Below are 10,481 nucleotides of genomic sequence, written 5' to 3' on the forward strand. Positions count from 1 at the left end.
GGTAAACAGACTGGGGGGTACTGTATTAACGAATCATTCGTTAATGGTTACTTAATGAGTAGTTCCTCAGTGACTTCGATGGATGGTTAGTTAGTTACTGGTAAACAGACTGGGGGTACTGTATTAATGAATCATTCGTTAATGGTTACTTAATGAGGAGTTCCTGGGAGACTTTCATTGAAGCAATGGTCCGCTGCAGCAGGGCACTTTTAAACCTGCCATCTTCGGCTGGCTTGGGTCCCACACTGGATCAACTGGTGGAGGTGGATCCGACTCACGTTTTACTGCTTAAGTCATCATTATTTACCTTACCATTACTTAGGCCGTTTGGGTACGGTAAACTCAAGGAACTCAAACAAAAACAGTAGTTACCCATTACCTAATGCTTACTTGACCATTACAAAAACAGTAGTTACCCATTACCTAATGCTTACTTGACCATTCATTAAGCAGTATGTGTCCCCTCAAGTAAAGTAATGCATCAAAAACAGTAGTTACCCATTACCTAATGCTTACTTGACCATTCATTAAGCAGTATGTGTCCCCTCAAGTAAAGTAATGCATCAAAAACAGTAGTTACCTATTACCTAATGCTTACTTGACCATTCATTAAGCAGTATGTGTCCCCTCAAGTAAAGTAAGGCATCAAAAACAGTAGTTACCCATTACCTAATGCTTACTTGACCATTCATTAAGCAGTATGTGTCCCCTCAAGTAAAGTAATGCATCAAAAACAGTAGTTACCTATTACCTAATGCTTACTTGACCATTCATTAAGCAGTAGTTACCCATTAACTAATGATTACCTCACCATTATTTAAGCAGTTTAACAAACAAACAAACCCTGTGCACTCAAGTTTACATTTTTATTTAAACAACAATCCAAAGCACACTAATAACAAAAAGGAGGTTGCTTTCAGAACTTGTAAAAGCGGCGTATGTCATGCAGCAATCTGCCTAAGGGACCATCTTTGTGTTTATTTGCCAGCCAATGTGTCCACTCGATGAAAGCAAGATGACTCTTCAGAGTCTTCTCTGTGCGGTTTCCTCGCAGTCTCCAGACCTGTGACTTGTATGTTGACCAAGCCCGCTCAATGTTTTGGGTGTGGGCTCCTGTGACTGGGTTCACAAATGAACGGCTGTGGTTCACAGAGAAATGGACAAAGCCACTTTCTGTGATTGCAGTGATGTATGCCCTCCACATGTCCGTTATCACCGTGGTCCCTTGGCGAACGTATTTTGTGACCAGAGGAATTAAGTGGCGCCTCGATCTCTGTTTCACCAGCCTCAGGATAGGTCTTCTCCTTGTTCCTCTGATGCCCAGCATACCAAAGACCCATTTTCTCCTCCTCCACGTAGGACCGAATCTTCCCCTACCATACTGTAATAAAGTAGTGAAAAAGGACAACAAAATTATATAAAAATAAACATCAGTAATTTCAATTGATAAACAAAGTGAAATGTGTTTGTTATTTGCGTTCTTTTACAATTTAAAAATATTCACTTCCTTTCTCAAAAAAGAAGAGAAAAATATTAAAATGTAGTGGTACAAACAGAAAAGGCTGTTTAATTTTATTAAGTTAAAGTTTGCTTATTTTGCTGCAAGAAACATGAAACGGTAAGATAGATATTGGAATTAGATGATATATAAATAGATTATGCCCTTTTAAAATGTTAGTAATAAAATGTAAGAATATGGATTTATTTCCTTATTGATTAATGATCTGATTGGATGAGATACTTCTTAGCTTCTAAATTCTTTTTTTCTGTTATTTGACTGTGTATACAATGTGAAGCTGGCTCTCTCTAATGTATACTCTGTCTTGGAAGCCTAAGCACGCCAGTCATAAGGGTGTGAATGACACAATTATAAAATTACATTACTTTGCTCAGTCATTTGTTAATCTCTGACCTTAAAAGATATGTTATTATTTCACCTTGAAAAACAAAGTTTTTAGTTTTAGTGAGGCCAAAGGCTAAGGCTCTGTAGTTTATACACACCTTCCTTTTGTGGTAGAAGTTGCTTTCGTCCAGCATGACAAATTCATTTGGTCCTCCAAGTCTTTGCTTTCCCCTCCTTTCTCTCCTCTTGATTGCACGCTTGCAGACCTTCCTCAACTTCTGGCTCATTTTTGACAGCGTGCGACTGCTTCCTGCCACGCCATCCTGCAGCATGTCCATTTGCCTTAGCTGCAGTCCCTGGGAAAATCTGTTAAAGATCAATATACAATTACTAAATATGAACAAAAACATATGAAGACGAACGCATTCAGCACCAGTGGCTAATGTATTAATTATATAATTCACATTAGACATTTGTTATTACTCAAAATGAAACAGAATATTTTAATGTTGCTAATTAATTGTATCTATCAAGTTTTCCTATATCATAGCATCTACGCATGTATTTTTAAACTATTAGAATAATCACACATTTAAACATTCTGAACCCATTTTTTTGTTGAGGAACATTTTTGAATGCAGGAATTTTACTGTAACAGAGTATTCGTACACTCTGGTACTTCTACTTTTACTCTAGTACAAGATCTGAGTACTTCTACTCAAGTGCAATATCTGAGTACTTGTGTTTTACTCAAGTACAATATCTGAGTACTTCTACTTTTACTCAAGTACAATATCTGAGTACTTCTACTTTTACTAAAGTACCCGATCTGAGTACTTCTACTTTTAATCAAGTACAATATCTATACTTATACCACCTCTGTTTATAGCCTATGAAAAAATTAGAAAACGAAGGCTAAAGCTAATGTTAGCAGATAGTGACAATGTATCCTAGTTAGCTAGCTCAACGATTCCTTAAATAATATTGCGACAGAAACATTATTTTGTTCACATCGATTGATTGATTGATTGAAAAGTTTATTAACAGCTTGTATATTGGGTACAGTACAGTACAGCTCAAAACATACAATTGTTAAGGGGATGCAGACCAGAGAAAGACTTTCGTCTTGTTTACATCAGGGTCCCCCATTTCCAATTCATCATATCATTTAAGACATATAAGACATATTTGACATACAGATGGCTTATTTACAATTTACATACAGGTGGTTTTTTACATACAGATGGCTTATTTACAATTTTCATTTTAGATTTCGTTCTAATACATCCTAACCGGACATTTAAGACATACCAAGTCTACAGATATACAGTTAGTAACAGAGTCTAAAATGCGAGTATATACATAGATGGGGGGGGGAAGCTGTCCATTGTACGACAGGTTGAGATTTGTACCATTACCGGGGCCAGTTTTGCAATGCTTTCCCCCGAAGGTGCTCTTTAAGAGAGGTTTTGAAGGTAAGTATAGTTTTACTTTCCTTTACAGTTGTGGGAAGAGCGTTCCACCTTGATGTGGCATAATTGCGAAACGTGTATTCCCCTTTTTTTGTGCCAAATCTGGGTTTTACATGATTTGTGGAGCTCCCTCTGGTGTTATGATCATGGTATTCCTTGACCTTTGGGAAGAATTTTGACATGTACATGGGTACCATAGAGGTGTAGTGGATCTTGTAGACCAGGCCCATTGCAAGTAGCTGTACTCTGTCGTCTACTCTAAGCCATCCTAGGTTGTCAAAGTGGGCAGAGGTGAGGTGGGTTCTAGATGAAAGGTCAAGCAGTAGTCTGACCAGTTTATTTTGCGATGTTTGAAGTTTTATTTTTAGCGCCTTGGAGGTGCTATGGTACCATGACGTGCAAGCATAGTCATAGTACCCTTGAATGAGTGCTCCTGCCAGAGTTTTCAGGGTGTTTTTGTTTACCAGAGAGGAGATCCGGTATAGGAATCTAGTTCTTTGATTGACTTTTTTTATTACATTGGATGCCATTTTGTCACAGGAGAGGTTTGCCTCAAGAATAGATCCTAGGTATGTAATTTCCTTCTTACTTGTGACAATAATGTCACCCACTGCAACTGAGAAGTCGTCGGATTTGCTGAGATTATGTTTCGAACCGAAGAGAATGGACTCTGTTTTACCCAGGTGTAATGATAATTTATTATCGGCGAGCCAGGTGCAGATTCTGCCGAGCTCGGAGCTGAGGGTTTTTTCAACCTGCAATCTGCTCCTGTCAGAGACCAGCAGGGCTGAGTCGTCCGCGAACAGGAACAAGTTGCAGTCACATGCTGATGACATGTCATTTGCATAAATTAGGAACAGTAACGGACCTAATATGCTTCCTTGTGGAACACCACAGCTCACTGGGAGGGGGGGGGACAGAGTACCGTTTACCTCCACCATCTGTTCTCTCCCCTCCAGGTAGGATTGCATCCAGCTCACCGATAGTTTATCAAAACCAATTGCTTTTAGCTTGTCAATCAGAATGGGGTGATTGACAGTGTCGAAAGCCTTTTGTAGGTCCAGCATCACCATGCCGCAGTATTTACCCTCGTCCACCTCTTGTTTGATGTGGTCGTTCAAATAAAGAAGGCATGTGTCAGTGGAGTGGGATGTTCTAAAGCCAGATTGAAATTCATAGATTAGTTTCTTTTCTGCGAGGTACTTTTCGACCTGTTCATATACTATTTTTTCCATGACTTTCGAGATGGAGGTAAGTATAGAAACAGGGCGGTAGTTGCCTGGGTCCAATTTGCTGCCCTTTTTGTGCAGGGGGGTTACTCTTGCAATTTTGAAGTCTTTGGGTACTTTTCCCTGTTTTATGGAGAGGTTAATTATGTGAGCTATGACTGGTGAGATGGCGGTTGCTGTGTCTCTGAGGAATTTGGAGGGGATATTGTCGTGGCCAGTGGCCTTGTTAGGTTTGAGGGCGCTCAGTTTAATGAGTACCTCTGCTGTTGTTACCCTTGCTAGACTGAAATCATCTTTGCGTACCCCTAGGTTTTTGTAGTAGGTCATGATGTGATCTACTCCAAAAAGCCCTGAGTGGGAGGGTAATTTATTTACAAGAGTTGTGGCTATGTTTGTGAAAAAAATGTTCAATGTTCATCACGCTCTGCTGCTCCAACAGGGAGCTCTACTCTGAACACCCGAACGGTAAGGCGATATGGGTCCGTTCTTATTGTGCATCCATGGGTAAAGGTAAAATCTTTATAGTCTATGGGTAAAACGCATGTAGTACTGAACACGTAACATGAACGTGCCGGGCGGCGCGGTCCCGTGGGTTAGATGCGCGTTCATAATGCCGAGGGAAATAACTCTCGAATATTGTCATCAGAGTCCGGCGCAGTTTGTTTGTAGCCTTTATTTAACCAGGTAAAAAATCCCATTGAGATCAACTATCTCTTTTTCAAGGGATACCTGCAGTTCCTGGGGGCTTGGTGTGAAAGCGACGCCAATGTGCCCCGCCACACCTCCAAGCCGCCTGCGTTGTGAATTGCCAAATAACTAGCATTTAGTCCGCTAGCTCAATGCTAACATATAATGGATAACGGAATTGACGCGCTAACTGAAATTAGCATTTAGATATCGGCAATGTTAAACAACAGTCAACATGCTTAAAATAAACGTAATACTTACAGGCATTCATTTGCTGTGCTCTGAGGAAATGACTGATATTATTGATGAATTAATATTACCTGTAAATGTATTTCATCCAGCTGAACAAGGATAATTTGCTCCTCTCAAACAGGGACACACACCTCACTGACTTCTTCGTCGTTTTCCCTCTGTGTTTTTTACGTCGGCATTTCCTACAAAAGACCAATCGTAAATTCCTAGTCCTTTTTTCCTGATAAAGAACTTATCTTTGTAACATGACATATCAGTAAACAGAGGAAGTCATCGTTAAAACCCGTGCTAAAAATGTAAGACTTACCACTGCAGTCCGTCGACGTTTGAGTGTTTCTCCAGTTTCCTCCTCTTTTTGCAGAGTTTGCATTTCATTTTTCCTTGAAGCAATTCCATTTTCATTAAAAAGTCTGTTTGGTGTGCAGTGTCATGATAACCTAAAACCATAGACTACTGCGGCGTTACTACACGTTACTGCGGCCTGTCCACAAACCCTAACACCCAGCGTAGTTCAAGATGTACTGCCGCTGCCGGGCCAGACCGGAAGTTGAAGCACAGCGAACTCCGCCGCGGAGCGCACTAGTGCCCTAGCACCCTGATCCTCATTTCTTGTTCACACGATTCAAACCAATAGTTTTGATGTTTTGAATCAGGTATTTCATCTTCCTTGTTAAATTGACAAAGCACAGCTTCTGTATCTTCACTGATATACAATTAAAATATTAAAACCGTAATAAAGTGTTAATGCGCTGCAAATCGGGATCCGGCTGGAGCACTACGCAAGACACGCCCCTTCATAGCATTCACGTGCTACGATTGGCCATGAGCCTGTCACGTGCATCTCGGCTGAAAATGGACATGAGGAGAAGCAAACGAAAGAAGATGGGGTCCCGCAAGCGTTTGTTGTCAGAATGTAAGTATGAATTGAAATTTCTTTTTTATTTGAAAAATTAGTAACACTGCTTCGCGAAATCATCTCAATTGACACATGTATTACACTTTTTGTTCTGTGCTATCTGATTTGAGGTTGCTAGCTAAACCACGAGGACCCACCGTGACACAGTTGTTACATAATAATAATAATAATAATAATAATACATTACATTTATAAAGCCCCTTCCTGGAGCTCAAAGCGCTTACATGACATTTAAATGTTCTGTAAAGTTCCTTATACAGCTTTAGACTTGTTTTTATCTCATAAAGTCCTTAAGTGACACACCCTGAACAGTCTGGTGGGTCATGTGCTGGGCTAACACATGTGACAGAACTAGCTACATTTCAGAGGCTTGTTTTTAGTTGCTAAAGGTACAAATCAAGCCATTTAAGAATTAAAATGCTTACATAACATGTCCTTTGTTACATTTAACCTGTTAACATTTCTTGATCAAATTGATATGAAACAAATTAGATAAAAATCGCTGTGACACTGATGTCACATCGGGACATTAACCTTAAACTTTCACAGTAAATCTGGAGTAACACATATGTCACAATTAGAAATATGATTATGATCTGCTCAGTTAATTTAGCTGATCCAATTATATTTAGTTAATATATTCTTTATTCTTCAATTCAAAGAATGTTCAAACAAATTTAAATCAAAAAATCCTCCTCATTCATTAAGTTATAAATAAGAGTTACTTTAGCATTAAATGAACTTTAATGTGACATTGTCAGAAATGTGGTCTATTTAGTCTAAATTATGTTCCCCTTAATTTCCCCAAAAGTAGAAATGGGTCTGGGTTCTTATGGGTTAAATTAGTTAAATTGTTAAATAAGTAAATGACATTAGGGCGCTAGAAACGAGAGTATTTTATTTTAACACAGCATTGTTTTTTGCGTTCAAAATTAAAACAGGCTAACCTTTTAACGCTGATTTGGGTGACTTGTGTAATTCGTGGAGAACCGAAGAGTTTTCGTTTTGGGGGTGTCCGACTCACAGACTGACGGACAACGGAACGCCGCTCCAGCACTTCAAATATTGCAGTACCCATAAGGATGCCTTATACATGCCGCAGTTTTTGCGTGGCTGTGTCTTTAGTTGTAAGCCCATTGGCGATCTGTTGTTATTAGCATCTGGTTAGCTAGCTAGCTATAAAGACATTTTTCTACAACCAGGTGGAAGAGAGCTCTCTCCTGACAGACTGAGAGGCTCAAATAACCTCAGCTCAGTGAGGTTAAGGCACACCTTGATATGATCATTATAGTCAGGGGTGCACACAACTTTCTCAGTGAGGTACTCAGATGAGTACCTGGAGTCAGTGTTTGGTACTCCAACTTCTGGCGATTGTCAACGGGGGGGGGTGGACTACAGCACTTCGCGATTGGGGGGGGGGGGGGGGGGGTGGTGGTAGTGGAGTACAGAGCTTCGTGACCGCGGAGCGAGTGAACGTTGTGATCAGCTGTTTTAGCGCAGGGCTGCTGTACAGACCGACGTTAACAGCAGCCCTGTCTGTGCACACGGAGACCGACTCTGTCGTCCGCCTTCTGGAAAAGCTTCACAAGTACGTCGGTACTCAAATGCGCTTTGTGACACAAGTGACGGTACGCATTTCAGATTGTTGCCGCGCATGTACCTGCGTACCAGTTATGTGCACCCCTGATTATAGTTATATAAAAAAAAGAGACTAAATGAAAAACAGGTATAAAATACTTTGACAGTAACAAAAACGTTTTTTTAAATAACAAGAATACAGTTTAAAAGGGGAGTGATTTGTAAAATATCCATAAAGAAAAAGAGAAATCTGCTTACAGGTCTGTTTCATATGGGTGTGCACCAGATTGATGCATTTAACTTCAACATTTAAAAACAAATTTGCACACATCTTGTGTCCATATCTTTCTGTTTTGGTGGTCATGCCACAACCGTGTATGCATGCATGCGCGAGTCATGGTAAAATATCTGGATTAAGAGGTTGCTTTTTCTTTGCACAGCATGAAAGAAAGGCGAAATGAATGGGCTGTGATTTTAGTATTTTTAAGCAGAAATTGAGTTCAATAATTTGTACAGCCCTTGGAGAAAGTTGTAAAAATTGAAATGGCCCTTGAGAGAAAAAAGTTCCCCACCCCTGATCTAAATAATAATAAAAACCCTTGATTTGTAACTTAACATCTCTGTCTCCTATTGATCAGAGTATATTATAAAGAATAGCCAGTTAATTGAAGCATTATAGCTCAGGCCTTTGTCAGATGGTATATTACGCTGTTTTTTCTGTTTCGAATAGTTCTCTCTTTTTTCACCATACGTGTGTTTGCATCCCTGAATATAAGTAGGCCTATAATGTTAAACAGAACATGCTGTGATGTCGCTCTGTTCAGAGTGACACCAGTGTTTCCAAACAACTCCATCTCTGTTGGTCTCTGCACGCTTACATTAACCTGCAGTGTCAGATTTTTCAAAAAAAACAGGGAGAGCAGCTTCTCCAAACTGTTCCATTTAAAGGCTGCTGAGACATGAGGATGCCAGGCTAAAACTTATTGATGCGTTATAAATTAGAAACGGAGCAATCTCGATATAGCGTTAAATCCACATTGTGGATCGTCTTATCAGTTATCTCTATTAAACATGATTGGATAAAAGTAGAGCTGATTGCCCAAACCTAACTTCTGTATATAAAGGTACACACCCCAAACACAATAACTAACATTTAAACATTACTTTGAGCAAAGCTACATGACTAGTAATACCTTTACACTACACCAATTCATTACACAATTTTGTATGTAAGGATTACACTACCACTATATAACACTAGTACAAGAATATTATCAATACTAATAAACCCATATCCAAACTGATTTCTGCACTACAGACATCATTAGGATAGGCAACAACAAAGTACTGTTGTTAAATAGTTAAATATTTGTCTTTTTTTCTGTTTCAGTCCTGACCCCAGAAGACGCCATAACCCGCTACAAGCGTGTTCTTGAGGCGGTGAACAAGGGCAACAATAAAACGGCGGCTTACAGAGCGGTAGGAGTGGACCGCAAAACCATTGCCGACACTGCAGGAATTGCAGAACTGCATGCCGTGAACCCGGGCATCTTCCAAGATATCCGGGGAACACTGAAGAAGGGGGAAACCCTTCTCCGTTTCTCTGAGATGTGTAAGTCTGCCATAAAGGACCAACATTTAGAGGGGAAGGTCCAGGACTTAAAGACGAATGGAGGACTATTATCCATTAATCCAAAGGGGAAGTGAGGAAGGAATGGATGTTTTTTTGCTTTGCACTTGTTTTTAGTTTTTTTTTATAAAAAGTCGTTTTTATTTACATTTTTCTTTTTTTTTATGTTCATCCTTGTTTCAATAAAAATGTAAAACTTCAGTGGCTGTAGATCCGTCATTGTCATCAACAGTGTTTGTTTGTTTGTTTGTTAGTTAAACTGCTTAACTAATGGTAAGATAATGGTGAGGTAATCATTAGTTAATGGGTAACTACTGTTTTAGTAATGGTAAAGTAAGCATTAGGTAATGGGTAACTACTGTTTTTGATGCATTACTTTACTTGAGGGGACACATACTGCTTAATGAATGGTCAAGTAAGCATTAGGTAATGGGTAACTACTGTTTTTGATGCCTTACTTTACTTGAGGGGACACATACTGCTTAATGAATGGTCAAGTAAGCATTAGGTAATAGGTAACTACTGTTTTTGATGCATTACTTTACTTGAGGGGACACATACTGCTTAATGAATGGTCAAGTAAGCATTAGGTAATGGGTAACTACTGTTTTTGTAACGGTAAAGTAAGCATTAGGTAATGGGTAACTACTGTTTTTGTAACGGTAAAGTAAGCATTAGGTAATGGGTAACTACTGTTTTTGTAATGGTCAAGTAAGCATTAGGTAATGGGTAACTACTGTTTTTGTTTGAGTTCCTTGAGTTTACCGTACCCAAACGGCCTAAGTAATGGTAAGGTAAATAATGATGACTTAAGCAGTAAAACGTGAGTCGGATCCACCTCCACCAGTTGATCCAGTGTGGGACCCAAGCCAGC

At 39.5% G+C, this 10,481-nt stretch overlaps 2 protein-coding genes across 2 annotated transcripts; one reads left to right on the top strand and one right to left on the bottom strand.

Annotated features, from left to right (window-relative positions):
* Positions 1-852: 852 nt before the first annotated feature.
* Positions 853-5,653, bottom strand: LOC117482701. Its single transcript, XM_034130912.1, has 3 exons — positions 5,552-5,653; positions 2,002-2,209; positions 853-1,381 (listed from the first exon to the last, which is right to left on the bottom strand). The coding sequence occupies exons 1-3, from the start codon at positions 5,566-5,568 to the stop codon at positions 917-919; spliced, it is 690 nt and encodes a 229-aa protein (XP_033986803.1). The 5' UTR covers positions 5,569-5,653; the 3' UTR covers positions 853-916.
* A 345-nt stretch (positions 5,654-5,998) lies between these two features.
* LOC117482700 (coiled-coil domain-containing protein 106-like) lies at positions 5,999-9,902 on the top strand. The gene is made up of 2 exons (XM_034130910.1): positions 5,999-6,396; positions 9,368-9,902. Exons 1-2 carry the CDS (start codon positions 6,228-6,230, stop codon positions 9,682-9,684), a joined length of 486 nt encoding a protein of 161 aa, XP_033986801.1. The 5' UTR covers positions 5,999-6,227; the 3' UTR covers positions 9,685-9,902.
* Positions 9,903-10,481: the final 579 nt, after the last annotated feature.

The sequence above is a fragment of the Trematomus bernacchii genome, unplaced genomic scaffold (genome assembly GCF_902827165.1).
Source record: "Trematomus bernacchii unplaced genomic scaffold, fTreBer1.1, whole genome shotgun sequence".
NCBI classification, from domain to species: Eukaryota; Metazoa; Chordata; class Actinopteri; order Perciformes; family Nototheniidae; genus Trematomus; species Trematomus bernacchii.